This window comes from Cervus elaphus, chromosome 21 (genome assembly GCF_910594005.1).
Source record: "Cervus elaphus chromosome 21, mCerEla1.1, whole genome shotgun sequence".
In the NCBI taxonomy this organism is placed as follows: domain Eukaryota; kingdom Metazoa; phylum Chordata; class Mammalia; order Artiodactyla; family Cervidae; genus Cervus; species Cervus elaphus.
In genome coordinates this window covers 5,404,295-5,419,984 of record NC_057835.1, presented here as the reverse complement: position 1 = coordinate 5,419,984, position 15,690 = coordinate 5,404,295, and the positions used below count along the sequence as shown (strand labels likewise).

General features: G+C 68.3%; 1 protein-coding gene across 20 annotated transcripts in view; it reads right to left on the bottom strand.

Moving 5' to 3' along the window:
* Window positions 1-15,690, bottom strand: part of LOC122679199 (plectin) — a 54,466-nt gene that overhangs the window by 20,905 nt on the left and 17,871 nt on the right. For 2 of the 20 annotated variants that reach the window (XM_043879535.1, XM_043879543.1), the window contains 5 exons: window positions 1,876-1,937; window positions 1,585-1,599; window positions 1,411-1,500; window positions 524-601; window positions 351-443 (listed from right to left, as the gene is read on the bottom strand). In XM_043879535.1, coding sequence (XP_043735470.1) covers window positions 351-443; window positions 524-601; window positions 1,411-1,500; window positions 1,585-1,599; window positions 1,876-1,937 — 338 coding nt within the window. Of the gene's footprint in view, window positions 1-350; window positions 444-523; window positions 602-1,410; window positions 1,501-1,584; window positions 1,600-1,875; window positions 1,938-2,524; window positions 2,781-4,500; window positions 4,556-5,079; window positions 5,297-6,591; window positions 6,895-7,373; window positions 7,532-8,741; window positions 8,811-9,330; window positions 9,431-11,906; window positions 12,649-15,543; window positions 15,637-15,690 lie in introns of those variants that run through there. The other 18 variants (XM_043879534.1, XM_043879544.1, XM_043879532.1 and 15 more) reach the window with 17 other exon arrangements.

The window sequence follows — 15,690 nt, the reverse complement described above, 5'->3', positions numbered from 1 at the left end:
GCCGTGCCAGCCAGGCTCTGCCTGCCCAGCTTTCAGATTTGCGGCTTCCTGTGTGGCTGGGCAGGCAGTGGGTGAGTCAGCCCGAGCAGCGGGTGCCTCTCCAGAACCTTCCCTGTGGCGGGAGGCCACACAGAGCAGAGAACCCGTGCCTCTGCAGGGAGAGCCAGGGCCAGAGGCATGGGATAGGCAGGCCTTGGAGAGGCCTAGGCCTTCAAGCCATGGAGTTAGCACAGGGCTGCAGCGCAGGCTGACAGGAAGGCTCCAGGGGCCAGGCCGCATGCCCAACCAGGTGCCAGGCCCACCCTGCAGAGTCTGGAGGTGGCAGAGGGTCAATTGGGCAGCCGCACTACCTGGAAGTGCAGGATGATGGTCCAGATCAGGCCGAGGGTCAGCTTCGGGTTGCCGTCGGCAATGTCATCGTTCCTGATGTTCACCAGCTTCACCTGCAAGCAAGCGGGCCTCGGTCACACCCACGAGTCAGCCAGAGAAGGGGCCGGGGCCTGTGGCCAGTTGGGCACCTCACCTGGCGGTGACGGAGGTAGTCCAGGGCGATCTGCACGTTTTGCAGCTTGTGGAAGCGCATCCTCCCCTTCTCCCGCGGCTGCAAGGGGAGCATGCCGGTCAGCACCCTGAGCCCCCCTGGGATCCACAACCCTTACCCCGGGTCACCCACCCCAGCTGGGAGGGGGAACACGCTGGTCGGCACCCCTGAGCCCCCGTGCATGACCCTTACCCCGGGTCACCCACCCCAGCTTGGGGGAGGGGGTCTGCTGGCTCAGGAGCCAGGCCCAGCAACAGTTTGGGAAGTCCAAGGCCTGCTGCGGGAAGGAAGGAGGGGGCGGGGAGGACACAATAGCCAGGAAGCCACGGGCGGGCGGAGGGTAGTGGTTTGGGGGAGGGGTCCTCCTGCCAGCGGTGGCAGCCCCTGTGGGTCTCCGGCCCCGGGCAGTGCGGCAGGTGGGCTGCTGGGCAGCTCGAAGCAGGGCCATCTGCCCGCCCCAGCGCCATCGGCCGGGTGAGCCGGGCTCCTGGAGCCCACGTGCCGCCGTGGCCAGCGGGCACATCCACTCACCAGGCGCGAGCTCCTGATTACGTCCCGCTCTCTTGGCTGCCCAGCCAGAGCAGGGCAAAGGGTAAAGGGCAGAGGTCAAAGTTCAGAGTCCAAGCAGCAGAGAAACCAAAGCAGAGCAGAGCATGAGGTTACAGTGTCAAGGCTGGAGCACGGTGGGCGGCGGGGCCGTGCGCCCAGGCGCAGGGGTCGGGCGGCTCCCAGGCCAGGATGGACACTGACCAGGAGGCGTTGGAGGGGAGCTGAGGCCAGGCCTGACACAGAGTTGAGGGGGCGGTCACGGGTAAGACCCCAGGAGGGAAGGCAGGCAGGGTTGCCGAGGGGCGGGCAGACACACGTACCAGGCTGTCCCCGGAGAGCACCTCCAAGAGGGAGATGAGGTTGTGGCCATCACGGAGGTCTTCATACAGGTCACTGATGTGCCTCTGAGCCTGCAGGCACAGAGTGTGGGGCTGGCCCAGAAGGCTCGAGGCAGGGGGCCCACAGAAGACGCCCGCCCCCGAGGAGGCACCTACCTCTGCCCTCCAGTGCTACAGAGACCAGGAGAGACGAGGAGGAGGAGAAAAGAGACAGGAGATGAGCGAGCCAGGGGAGGAAGCAGACAGAAAGGACAGGTTCAGAGGTGGGTGGTGGGTCCCGGGGCAGAAAGCGGGCCCGACCGCGTGGATGCAGAGCGGGCTCCAGCCCTTGTTTGGGCCGGGCGGCCAGGGCATCCTCCTCCACCCCCGCAACCCTGTACACACACACACACACACACAGGCACTCCTGCACAGACGCTCACAACCGTGTGCGCACACACCACCAACCTTGATGAGGTGCTTGTTGACCCACTTGGTGAAGGTTTTCTTCTGCACACGGTCCCGTTCATCTGGGAGAGACAAGGCCAGGTTACCTGGGCCTGGAAGAAGCCCCGCAAGCCCCCGGGAGGTGACCGCCATGCAGACACAGTGGCTGGTGCCACTCAGAATCACACTGCCCTCCACCCTACAAGGCCCCAGGTAGTCCTGGATAGAAGCCGGGGGGGCCAGGCCCCAGGTGCCCACTGCTGGGTCTCCCAAGATGGGAGGGTCTGGAGCTGGCAGCCACAGCTGGAGGCACAGCACACAAGTCCTGGCCTGCCCCGCCCCCACACAGGCTGCCTCAGGGGGCCTGAGCAGGCCCAGACCCAGACTGGGCAGGGCTAGGCGAGGGGAAGCTCTGTCCCCCTGCAGGGCATGGACAGCCCTCCGCCCCCAACCGCCCAAGGCCCAGAAGCCCCCGCCAGCCTCTCTGTGTGGGGCATGGTTAGTTGGCCCCCCAGCAACTCTGCACCTGGGCCAACGCTGGTCTGTCTGTCCCCCAAATTCAGAGCCTCACAGTCTGGGCCCCACCCCACCCGATGCCAGGCTTACTGCGGCAGGAACTGGGCCCTTCCTGTCCCACGCCTGCTTGCCCAGCGGCGTGGAGTCCCGCTACCTTTCTTGCCCTCTGAGGCCCTGAGCACGGCCAGGTAGAGGTTGTCCTCCGAGCTGGTCCTCTTGTGACCCAGGCCCTCAGGCTCGGGCACCCGCAGCCGCTGCTGAGACATGGTGCTGCCCTGCCCCTTCGGCGCTCCGTCCCTCCCCCAGGTGCTGCGCTCGCGGCTGTGGGGCACACCACGGCGGAGGTGCTCAGCTCGGGCACACGCGCTCACTCGGTGGGCTCTGCTCACTCAGCTCCGCTGGAGCCCAGTGAGGGCCACTCCCTGGCCGCAGAACTCCCTAGCCGCTGTCCCCGCCCCGGGAGCCCCACCCCAGCCTGCACACCCCCAGAGAGGGAGTGTCCCGGCGGGAAGCAGGAAGGCGGCCCCTCCCCCACGGCCACACCTACAGCCAGGCAGAAACAGGAAACCCAGGGGTTTCCTCACCCACCCTGCCTGCAGCACCCCCTGAGGGAGCCCGGGTGCCAGGGGACCTGCACCTCACGGCCCACAGACAAGTGTTGGGTCACAGGGAGCCTCACACTGTGCCCAGGGCCACTCCAAAGGGGCCCCACAGGGAGGGGTGCCTGAGCGCCACTGGGCCAGGGAGCCCAAGGTCATGCGTCTTGAGGGGGGCACCAGCTCAGACTTGACCCAAGGCGGCCCCATGCCTGCCCAAACTGCCAGGCAGAGGGGCTCTAAGGAGGGACTCCCAAGGGGAGTGACACCTGGCTTGGGGGGGCTGGCTGCCTTCCCTGGAAGCCCTCCTAAATCACTCCTCAGAGACCTACACCCTACACCCTGCTAGGCTCCCCTGTACCCCTGGCTCCAGAGCCACCAGGTTTCAGTGAGGGCTGAGCTCCTCCCAGGCGGCCCACCAGGCCCGTCCTGGAGCAGTGCCCCCATCCGAAGGCAGAGTGCTCTGCGGGGCAGGAGGGGGCGAATAGCTGAGCGCTGACTCACCAGCCCTAAGCTGGGGAACTCTGCCCTGCGTCAGGGAGGGGGGGCCCAGGTCAGAGGGGAGCACCCTGAGGGGGCCCAGCCAGTGAGTCAGGGGAGGGGAGAGGGCCCAGGCAGGGTGACTCACAGGCGAGGAAGCCACACCTGGGGTGATGGGGGCAGCCTGGGTGGGGGGCTGTTTGCAGGCGGGCGTGGCGCACAGATATCAGCCACTCAGGTTGTAAAAGTGGTAGGACAAAGGGCAAAGGGGTGCCACCCAGCTCCCTCTCGTCTCGCACACGGTGGTGCTGGCCACGCAGGGACTGCCCAGCTGCCCAGCCACTGCAGGAAAGAATGCACCACCCTGACCACAGAATTTTCCAGTCGGAGACTTGGCTTGATGTGATCCAGCTGGGAGCCGCTGCCCCACCCCCATGGCGCCTCGGGCCTCGTTTCCAGGAAAGGCTCACCCCACCCAGCCGCTGCCCTTCTGTGGGGGGGGGGGCACACCCCAGGGAGTAGGGGGCCCCAGCCAGGTGGAGCTGACTGCCCCCACCCCTACCCCAGGGGCCCTGCCACAGGTCACCTCACTCCCCAACTCTGGACAGAACCCCCTTCTATGCAGGGCCGGGAGAGGCCCCACACACGAGCCCTTCACCCCCCCGAGGCACTCCAGGATCCCACATCAGACCTCGCACTGGCCAACGCCCCAGTTCAGGGTCACCAAGGATGGCTCACCCCACTGCCAGGCACCCCGGCCAGGCGTCCAAGCTGGGGAGTCCCCCTCCCCAGCCCCTCTCCAGCGTCCTCTCTGCCACTCAGGCGCTCCAAGGATACTGGCTTGCTGACCAGTACAGGGTTCCACCTCCACCTTCCAAGCCCGGATCCCTCCCCTGAGCACGCCCTGCTGCCTCCAGACTCCCCCCCCAGGATCTCAAAGAGTGTCCTCTAAGGCGCTCCCTGCAGCCCTGCCGGCCAGTCCCTCATGCCTGGCTGCAGGACCCACCCTTCCCCGGCCATCCTATTCAGGTCCTCAAGTCAAGAGACCACCCACCACTCCCCGGCCGGCCCAGCCCCGCACGGCCCGCCCCCATAGGCCAGGCTGCTGCACGTCTCGGCTGGCTCTCCCCAGCACTGCTGCTCCTGCCCCGTCCACCAGGCCAGTGTCCCCAGAGCTGCCCGCGACCCTCTGAAAAGTAACGTTGCCCCCTTACACAGATTTGGAAACTAAGGCAAGAATCTACGGCTAGTGGGGCCGCTCCCGGGATAGCAAGCCTGGAGACGAGAAGGGAGCCGACGCCGAGAGCGCAGGGCGGCGCGGAGACTGAAACCACGCCCCGTCCCCTCCCACCCCACACCTCCCGCGGGCAGACTGCCGACAGCCCGGTGCCCGGAACCCGCGGCCCCGGCCGGCCGGCCCGCCCCGCTCCCCACCCCCTTCTCCGGAGGGAACACGGGGGCAGAGGGGACTCCACCCCGCCTTCCTCCCCAGGTGTTTCCGCACCGAGCCTGGGGGCGGGGTTGCGCCTGGGCCGGGCACCGCCCCCGGCCCCCGCGGCCTTCCCCGGCGCTCGCGGGCGCTCGCGGAGTCGGGTGCCCCCTCCGGCACCACCGCCCCTCCAGCCGCACCCACCTACGCAGCACAGCTGCCCGTAGAGGTAGCCCCTGCGCGCCTGCTCGCAGCCCCCATCCAGCCAGCACGGCCGTTCCAGCACGACCTCCTTCTGCGTGGCGAAAGCGACGCCCGCCCCCCGTGTGCCAGGCGCAGCCATGAGCCCGGGCGCCCTGCGGACAGCAAACAGGACGGTGCGTCGGCTCCCTGGCCCACGCGCGAGGCCGCCGGCTCAGCACGCCACACCCTCCCCCGCCGCAGTCGCCGGGCCGGACGCTGAGAACCTGCCCCCGGCGGGCGCCCCGCCCCACGGGGACCTGGAAGCCGCGCCCCCGCTTGGAGGGAGAGGACCCGGCTGGGCCTGGGGGCAGTAGGGGAGGAGGCTGCCCCAGGACAGAGGCTGGGAACTGCCGGAGCCTGGCGTTCCCGGGACGACCTCCGGCTCCCGCGGGATTCGCGGGAAAGGCCGGGTGTGCGGAGTAGGGGGCTGAGAACTGAGCAGAAGCACCGGAAAGGGGCGCCGAGGACAACAGGACCAGGGAGCAGCCAGGCCAGCGGCCGAAGGGGAGCCCGGTGCCCACGTGGGCACAGGAGACAAAAGCTGAGGGTGGGAGGGCCAAACCGAGGGGGGACTCGCTGGCCTGAGCGTTTTATTGAACCGTTTTGTTGAACGTCCGCGCAGCTGAGTCACCAGCCGCTCCCCAGCCCCCAAAGCCACGCCTAGGAGCCCCATCCGGACTCAGACCTCGGCCAGGTTCCCGTGGAGCAGGCCCACCAGGGGCGGCCCTGGCCACCCCCACCGAGGGCAAGCCTCCCCGCCTCAGGCTATCGCCGGGCCGCCCTGCAGGTCCCCAGTGGGGCCGTCCCTCTGGCCAGAACCCCAGTCCCCTGCTCATTCACTGGAGTGGAGGCAGGCCCCACCCAGTCCTGGGCCGGGCGCCACTGCCGAGGGCTATAGCCTCTAGCGGGTGACCTGGAGCCGGGGGAAGGGCAGCGTAAGCCCGGCCGCCGGTCCCGAGGCGTTACTGGGCCCTGGTTAAGGGCGCTCAGGCACCTGTCCAGCTCCCGCAGCCCCACCTCCTGCGGCGGCCGTTCCTCAGTCCCCAGGACACCTGCACCTGCCCGCTGCGGTTTCCGTGTTGACAGTCAACCTGTGCTCGCCCCGGACAGGCTGCTAGGGAAGGGCCTCCCTCCGGGACGGAAGGTCCCTGCCCCTTGCCGCCCCCTCCCCAGCTGCCCAGACCTCCCCCAGCCCTCCCTTCACACCCTGCCCAGCAGCGGGCTCCAGGCTGACGGAGGCAGAGTCCCGGCCCTGCCCAGACAAGCAGGAAGGATCTTCAGCGCAGGGTGTGGGCCGGGGGTCCACACCTTGTCTGGCCACGGGCCCAATCGATCTTCCAAGACAGGAAGGGGCGGGCATAGGGAAATTCAGGGGCGGGAGGGAGGCGGCCCCTCGCCCGCCCCGCCCTCAGCCCCCTGGCCGGGTGGCGGCAAAAAACAGCAACCCGGGGGGATGGCCACCAGCGGCCTTACCTTGCTCATCCTGCACCCGCGGGCGCCCCCTGCGCCAGTGCCACACGGCGGCCAGGGTGACGGCGTGGCCCACGACCACGAGGGAAGGAAACAGGCTGCCCGAGGGCTCCATGGCTCTGGAGGCGCTGGCCTGCGCGCTCGGCAGGCGGAGCCGCCCTTCGGAAGGGCTGCTCGAAGCCGGTCAGGCCCCCTTCCTTCCCCGAGGAAGCGGAGGACGGCTGGGGGCGCCCGGGACCGGGGACCGCCCCCTGCGGGACCGCCCGACCACTGTCGGCCGCACCAACTGCGCTCCCGCCCGCGCCTCCCTCCCGCTCCGGCCACTCGCGCTCCCCACCCGCCCCACCTCCCACGGCGGCGCCGCTCCGCGGGCCCTGCGCGGCTCACACGCTCAAGGTTAGCGGAGGCTTAACCCGTGCTCACCCGCGGCCACACCCGCCAGGAGGAGGGGCCTGCGGGGACGCCTGGCTGAGCGCAGCCCCCACCCCCAGTCCAGCCCGGGCCCTCACGGCCTCACACGGGCCTCCCCCGCCCCCACAGGGGGTGACCGTGGCGCCCCGCACCCCATTCTGCCTCCAAGGGTGCCCCTAGGGACAGCTGCCAGCGCCCGGGTCCTCGCTGGCCTTCAGGCTCGCAGCAGACCCAACCGCTGTCAAAGACAGGGCAACCCAATGCCCCCCTGCCCCACCACGGACGGCAGACAGGGAGAGGGTGGGCCCTGCAGCGCCTGGAAGCAGAGCCCCGCGCCCTCCGCCCGCTGGGCTCTCAGAGGCAGCCCCACCTACCCGGCACAATCTTCATTGGGGACAGTGGCGGGGGCCCACGGGTCCGACAGCGAGTGGGTGTGGGTGCAGGGAGGGTCACAGGCCCCTCGGAGGCGGCAGCGAGCGCGACGGTGCGTGGAGGAGGGCACGGGCACTGCTGCTGTCAGCAGAGCTGTGTCCGTGGGGGAGGGGGGTGGGCAGGGGGCCCGCGGATATAAATATCCCAGGAGGGCAGGCCAGGCCCGTCATCTGTCCCGACTTAGAACATGACGTGCGGAGCCAGGGCACCGGCGCCAGGCCTGCTCCCACGGTGAGTCCAACAGGGGAAGCCTTGGGTGTCGGGGTCCACCTGGGAGCAGGGTGGCCCTCGGGCCTGGGGGCTCCCACCCCTGTTGAATGGGGTGCAGCTTCTGCCCTGCCCACCCTGCGGGGCATGGACAGCAGTGGGGGAGCACTTGGAAAGGCCACCCTGGCAAGCACCACCACCCTGCCCCCGCCAGGTCACCAAACAACACCTGGCCCAGATGGACGGGCAGGACGGCCTCCCAAGGTCAGGTCTCAGGCCAAATCGGGCCAGGCCTCCCCCCCAACCCAGGACGCTCAGGTGCCGGCCCTGGGCCCACACAGACCCTGGCAGCCGGGGGTCTCAGACATCCCAGGGCCAAGGTGCGCTCAGGAAACAGCAGGTGGGGGTCGCGGTCCTGCCCCCTCCTCCCGGTCGAGTCTGACCCTCTGAGAACTCCCTGGAGGAAGCCCGCAGGCACCATTCTAGTCTGACCCTCTGAGAACTCCAAGGAGTAAGCCCCGCACGTCACCGCACCACACAGTTGAGGAAACTGAGGCACAGAACCGGCGAGGAACTCACCCCAGCCACGAGAGGCCGTGACGTCAGCCCTGGTCGACTGCCTGGAGCATGTGGGCAGCCGGCAGCAGAGCACAGCAAACCACACTTGGTCTCTGGCTGCCAGGGAAGGGGTACCCCAGCCCACGTGGGGAGGCCAGGGGCAACGGGGAGGGGGTGGAGGGCCAGGCCCACCCAAGCCTCCTGCCCATCAACCCCATGCTTCAGAAACTCAATTCTGAAGGGAACCGGCCTGCAGGGGCCAGCTCTGAAGGCCAGGGCTAGGCTCCTCCTGGGAAGACTCCGTGCTCTGACACCAGGGGGAACCACCTCCTGGAGGCATGAAAGCCTGGAGCAAGGCCTGGGGCCCTGAGACACCACAGGCGGCACCTCCGAGACAGAGCCATGCTCATCCGGAATCCGCAGTCCTGCCCCTACAGGGCCCCGGCCACGGGCTGGTGGGGAGAGCCCAGCCCCAGCTGGAGGCCTGGACCCCTCCCGTCCGAAGGCCTGCACCCTGGCCCGACCCCAGCCCAGCCCTGCCCTACCTTGGCCCAGCTGAATCAGCTCCTCCATGCTGTACCTGTCCATGGCTGCCGACCATGAGCCTGGCTGTTCTGGAGCGGCAGAGGAGAGGAAGGGAAGGCAGGAAGGAGGGGAAGGGTGGGAGGCAAAGGGAGGGCTCGCGAGAGCCCTGGCCTCCCCACCCAGCTCTGGGAGCCTGGCTCCTCCTCACGGCCACCCCTTAGTCAGCGAGCCGGGCAGAGTGAAGCCCAGTGGACCGACGGGTAGGACCAGCCTGCCTGCAATCCCTGAGCCCTCAGGTGTGGCTGGGCCACCCAGCAGCCTCCCCCCCCAGCACCGGCCCCACCAGCCTGCACCACCCCAGCCCCTGCTAGACCCCTCCCCTGCCTCGGCCTCCAGGCCTTCAGCCTTGACAAAAGGACTTCTAGCTGAGTACCAACCTCTGCACTTCTGTGCTGCTAGCCTGCCCAGCCACTTTGCAAGACCGGGTAAAAGACAAACCTAATCGTACTGTAACCTGCTTAGAAAACCCACCAGAGTTCTGCGGGTCTACCCGCAGACACTGGACACAAAACTGGAGACTAACGGAGGGCTGGCAGGGGCGCCACGCACCGTGAAAGGGAGCGGCAGGGCTCTGCACCTGCGGACAAGCCCGTGGGACAGTCAGGTGTGACGCGTGGCCAGGAGCAGCCAGCATCGCAGGGCACCTGCACCCGCAGCATAGAGGCTGCTGGAGCACAGTGGTGAGCGTGTTCAGACGGCACCTCTTCTCTACTGGAGTTCCAGTTCTTTCTGAGTTTTGAGCCAGGCTCACTGAGAAATGAAATTCATGTATGAAACCCATTCCCCCCAGGTCCATCTCTCCAGTAACCCCAGAGGAACCCTGTCCGTCCTCCTGGGCAGCTCTCTGAGCGCCGTCCTCCTCGGTCAGGGCTCAGCTCAGGGCTTCTCTAACAGGGACCCTCCCGGACCACTTGCTCTTCACCCAGCCCATCCATCCCACATGCAGGGGGCTTCTGGTCAGGGACTCAGCCTGGGACTGACTGGTAAGTGGCGGAACAAACAAGTGGACACTTCCCACAGGGATAAGCCGACCACCAGGGCACAGGGGAAGGGGTCGGAGGCTCCCTGGCTGAGGCTGGCCGGGCAGAGGCGGTCCACCTGAGCAAGGCCGCTGTGACAAGCGTGGCGGCTGGGCCATGTGCTGACCTGCAGATGGACCAGAGGGGCGATGCTGTGAGCAAGTGAGGGGTCTGTGTGACGCATCGCTGGCTAACTTTTAAAGTATTTATTTCTTCATTTAATTTGGCCGTGCCAGGTCTCCATTGGGGTCTGTCAGACCTAGTTTCCTGACCAGGGACTGAATGCAGCTTCTGCTTTGGGAGCGCAGCGTAACAGCCACTGGACTGCCAGGGAAGCCCCCCTTGATAATGTTTAAAACTCTGAGAAGTCAACAGTTCCCAATGTCATCAGAACCTTTCTAGCCAAGCCACCAGGACCCCTGCAGACCTGGCCAAAGCCCTGTGCCCCACCCAGCACCCGAGGCGCTCTGGGCGTCCTCTTGTGCCCAGGGTGGTGCTCAGATCCCCCTTGGCCTGGGGGACCGCGGGGAAGGGGGAGCCCACGCCCGCTGGCCCTGACTCAGCCTGGAGCTGGAACTCATTTCCTGTTGGAAACTCTGAGCTGCCACCGGCGGCGGCTGCGGCCGGGAAGGGAAGACTGAGTCACCCCCTCAGGGGTGGGGGCAGCCCCCCCCAGCCTGCTGAGCCACACCCAGTCCCCCCTCCTGGCCCGCGGCCAACTGCCCGCCCAGCCGCTCAGCCCAGCGCCAGCCCAGCCAGGCCACAGACAAGGAAGGAAGGAGAGAAAAGGAGGGGGTCCACACTCCCCACACCCACGACCCAGGAAGGGGGAGAGTCTGCTCTGCCAGCCAGAGTGGGGCAGGGGCCCCATCAAGGCGACAGTCGGGGAGTAGGCTGGGCGGAGCCTGTCCATCAGGTGCTCTCAGAGCTGACCGCTGCCCAGCCCAGCACTACTGTCTCTGGTGGGGGACACAGTCACCCTACTGACAGGCGTGGGAGAGGCCACATGGTCAGCCCTGCCACCCACAACCTCCCTGACCCCCCGAGATGGGCTCCCACGCCTGGACCCTAGTTAGTGAGTCCAGGCCCAACTTGGGCCTGCACCTGGGTCCCCTGACCCCCAACTCATCCACCTGGCAAACTCCTGCCCACCCTGCTAGCCTCACTCCAGGCCCCCACCCACCCCCAGAGACCACATTCCTTCCCAGCTGGAGAGACATAGAGCCCACCCTGTGTTGGGGATCTGCTACCCCCACTCGACACAGAGGCCGGTGAGCTCAGAAGCACAGGTGTGAGCCTGAGCTGCCCACGATCCTCTGCCACCTGCGTGGTGCAGCACAGGTCCTTAGGGGCCAGGGGCTGCCACAACGCGGGGCACAGAGAAAGGTGCTGGCCCCTGGGACAACAGGACCCAGTCCATTGGGACCCAGGTCTCCCTGGGATGGTTCCACCTAGACCCCAGGCAGAGCCCCGCACTGCCGCAGCCACAGGTCTGCTCTTCCTGTCCCAGCCCAGGGCTGCCTGCTAGGCCATCACCCACCCCAGGTTGACCAAGCACCCAGCCACCATATCACATCTGTGCCACACAACCTGGGGGCAGATGTCACCTCTGCTGGACAAACCCATGGCTCAGAAAGACCAGGCACTCATCCACACTTGGAGAGCGGCTATACCCCGTCCCATCCCAGCACCCCCTCGGCACGTCCCCACCCCCTGCAGAGAGAGCCTGGAGCAGACAAATCCCTGGGGCAGGGAGGGGGCGGGCAGGGCACAGGTGATGCTGGCGAGAGGGCCCAGGGTGCCGGCCAGGGCTGTGCCGACAGCTGGTCCTGCCAGTCCGAGAACCGCAAGCCCCACCCCCAGCCCTGGGGTGTGCCTGGCTATGGGTGGCAGTAACCCACGGGCTCCTCCTTGGTCTACCCACCCCAAGATCCTCAAGCCAGGAGGAGGAGCCCCGGCATCCACTGGCAAGAGTGCCCAGGCAGAGAGAGCGCCGCCTGCTGGCAGGAGCAGAGCTTTTGCACACCTGCTGCCCACCCCGACCACCAGGCCCAGGCCCAGGCCCCCCACACCCCTACCCTCCAGCTGGGGCCAGGGTGCAGCTACCTGTGGGTGGGGCAGGCTCCAGCCCCTGCCTCGCCAGGGTCCCTGGGGTGGTGGCAGGCACCACAGGGGGCTCGGTTGCCCCCTCCTCAGGCTCCTTCCGGCGGTAGACCCACCGCTCCTCTCGGGCAGGGTCCTCGGTGGGCAGAGGCCCCCGCTTGGGCGGGCAACCCAGAGGACCCTGCACGTCCTGCACGTGGGGGGTGCGGCGCGCGGGCATCACCATGGCCACGGGGCGGCGCACACGCTGCAGAGAGGCAGGCACGATCTCCGGGGGCAGGTGCAGGTACTGGCGCAGGTGGGCAATGCCCTCGTTGGTCAGGTACCAGTAAAAGTGGCGCCAGGCGAACGTCTCCCGCACCAGGCCCCGCGCCCGCAGGGAGGCCATGGCGCACATGACCTGCAAGTTGGTGACGCCGGGCACGTGAGGGTGCAGGCTGCGGGGCCGCCGGTCCTTCTTGGCCACCATCACGCCCTCTCGGAAAAGCACCTCATAAATGGCCCGCAGCTGGTCCAGCGGCATGAACATGCCGGCCACCATGGCTGCGGAGCCGGTGAGCCGAGGGCGCGGGCGGGGCCCAGAGAAGAGGCCAGGAGACGCCCTGCACACAGCGCGCAAACGGGCCCCGGGGCGGGCAGGCTGCTGCGCGAAGCGCTGAGTTCGAGGGCGCGGGCTCCGGGCTTGCAGCTCTCGGCGCCGGGCTCTCTGGCTCCGTGCGATTCCTGCCGGCACTGCGGCCTGCCCACCGCCTGCGCGAGCCTCCCGCCCGCCCGCCCTCAGGACGCCCAGGCCGGCCCCCTCTGACTCAGCAGCAAGGGCGGCCCCTCCCACCCTCAGCCCACAGGGCCCCTCTGGGGGGGGGGCACTTTGCAGAGGGGCCACCCCCGAGGAAGGCCCCCTCCCGCAGAGCCGGCCTGAGGCTCCACGTCAGTAATTACATCAGTTTCTAAACACTTCCTTCAAGGTTCTAAGACTAGGGGGAGGGTGGACCGGCGGGAGCAGCCACGGACCCAGAGTCCAAAGGGTGGCAGAGGGAAGCGGAAGGAGAGAAGGCAGGAGGGTCCTCAGGCCGCGGTTGTAGTCTCAGGGCCTCAGGAGTCACAAGGACCTGAAGAGGGTGCTGCCCTTTGGGCAGGGGGCGCTCCAGGTCTAAGGGAGGAGGGCTGAAGTCTTGGAGGGCAGAGTGAAGTGAAGGTGCTGGGGGTCCGGGGTCTGAGGAGGGAGGAGGAGAGCTGGGGTCATGGGGGGCAGAGGTCTGGTGAGGAGAGAGGAGGTACTGGGGGCCTGGGGTCTGAGGAGGGAGGAGGGAGCTGGAGTCTTGGGGTCAGGGGTCTGGGAGCATGGCAGGGGCAGCTGCTACAGCACATAGACAGGCAGGCTGCAGGCACCACTGGCTGCTGTCCATCAGGCAGAGGAAGGGACAGAGCCCCCACTTCCAAATGTCAGACCCAGACACTGGCCGCCCTTTTTAACACTTGCCATGCTGGGCCAGATCAAGGGTGGTCCAGGAGCATGGAGTCAGCTCCGAGTCCAGAGGACTCCAAGCAGGGCACGGTTGGGGTGGGGGTGGGGGGCTCGAAGTGGGGCCTCCACCCCCCACCACCCCAGGCCAGCTGTCAGAGGCCAGAAGCTCTCAGCTGCCACAGGGAATCAATGTCACCAAGTCCGCCTCCCCCAGCCCCCCTCACCCCCCAGAGCCTCCTATGAGCCAGCTGGACAGATGCATGGGAGCCCAACTACACCAGGGTCTGGGAGCCCCAGTGATGGGGGGCCAGCAATGGGGAGGGGACTGTATGCTCCACGTGAGGACCCTGGATCCTGGCCCGACCACACCCAGTGGTCCCCCCCAGGCTCTCGCTGCTGAGGCTCCAACCACAGACACGCCGCGCCTCCCCATCCCGCCTGCTACCCCACTCTCCCACCTGGGGCTGCCCCCTCCACCAAGCAGACACACCCATTCCCACCATGCACTGCCAACCCGGGAACTGATTAGAAACAGGGCGGAGGTGGGGGGATCCTGAGGTGGGAGGCGCCGGCGGGCAGGCGGCCAACAGGCGGCGCGTGGGGGCGGGGTTCCGAGGCCGTTGCCATGGCACTGCCGAACCGCTCCCAATACACACACGCGCGCGCGCGCGCGAGCCAGAGTTGTGGCAGAGGAAACGGCAGGCACAGCCAACTGTGCCCACAGCCCTGCCCACCGGCTCTCTGCGGCGCCGCTTTTCCTCCGCCGGCGGGCAGGGGCCCAGCGCGGCCGGACTCCGACTCGGGGAGGGCGGGGTGCCGGCTGGGAGGTCGCGGGGATGGGCAGCGGCGGCGCCCCCTCGGCCAAGCGGCGCCCGCGCGCCCTGCGGGCCACCAGGACCTGTGGCTTTCGGAACCAACACGAGCTGTGGGTTCAGGCCAGTACTCAGGCCAGCAGCCCGGCCTGGCCCTGCGCCCGCGGAAGGCCACTCCTGGCCTGTCCCTCAGCCCTCCCTGAGACCACCGCTGCTCCCCCTGCCCACCCCACAGCCCCACGCTGACTTCCTCTCCCTCCCAGCCACCCCGTACACCCAACGCACATTTTCTTAGTTTGATTCTCCGATCTAACCCCCCAACCCCCAAGTCCCCCACCAAACCAACCCCAAAGCATCCCCCCTCCCAAAATGATTTCAAGCCGCACCCAAGGCCCCCAGCCAAGGGTCGCTCCTCCCAAACAGCCCTGCACTGGCCTCAGCCCCGTCACCCCCACCCTTGCCATCCCCGGCAGGAGAGGGCAGCAATTCGCGGTGCTCAATAAAGGGGGCGGGGCGCGAAGGGGCGTCCCCCTCCCGCCCACCAGCCCGGCCTCGCCGGCTGAGGGGAGGAGCAGGAAGGGACCTGGGGCAGGATGTTCCCGGCCTGGCCCGCGCAGCCGGCTGCGGCACACCTCCCTCGGCCCTACTCCCAGCGCACCCCCCGCGCCTCCGAGGTCCCAGGGCTGGGAGAACGCCCCTTTCTGCCCAGCCCCCACACTGCGGGAACCGCAGCCGCTGATTCAGCAAAGGCAGGGCCTGGGCGGGCAGACAGGGCGGCCCCCTCCACCCCACTCCAGGCCCCTCCGGGTCTCCAGGGCAACCAGTCGGCGCCCTTGGGCAGCCCCCAGCCGCCCCCCCCTCCCATCCCAGAACAAAGAACTGCAGTGTGGACTTGCCCGGAGCCAGCCCGCCTGGAGCCTCCCCCCAGTGATTCCCCAGGCCCGGCCGGGTCCCTTCGGACGCTGGGGGCAGGCCGACGAGCTGGGCGGGGACTCGACAGAGTGCAGGAGGAGAAAGTGCCGACCCGACCGCCAGCAGAGGCCAGCTCCCGCCTCCGCCCCGCCCCCGCCACCGCCGCAGCCGCCCCGCCCCCTGACACACTGCAGGGCTGCAGGGCTGCGGGGCCGCGGGGCCGCGGGACTGCCGCTGGAGCCCTCCCAGCCAGCCTCGGGAGGACCTCGCACCAGGTGCAGTCCTGGCGGGGCATGGGCCGGGCCTCCTGAGGCTCCAGCTCCCCACTCCCAAAGCTGCGCCCAGAGCTGCAGACTCCGACCGCTGCTCTGTGGGGAGTGCATCCAGGCAGAGGTCAGAGCTTGGTCCACAAACCCCATCCCCTGTCTCGGTCCCCGGCCTCGACCCGCACCTTTGAGGGAGCTGATCTCTTGCTGGATGGCTCGCGAGGGGTCCATGTCTCCGCTGGGGCTGAGGGCGGCGCGGCCGCCGCCACGCAGAGTCCAGCCCCGCACTGCACTGCCCAGGCCAGAGCCGCAGCCTGGGGGAGGAGCCGGGA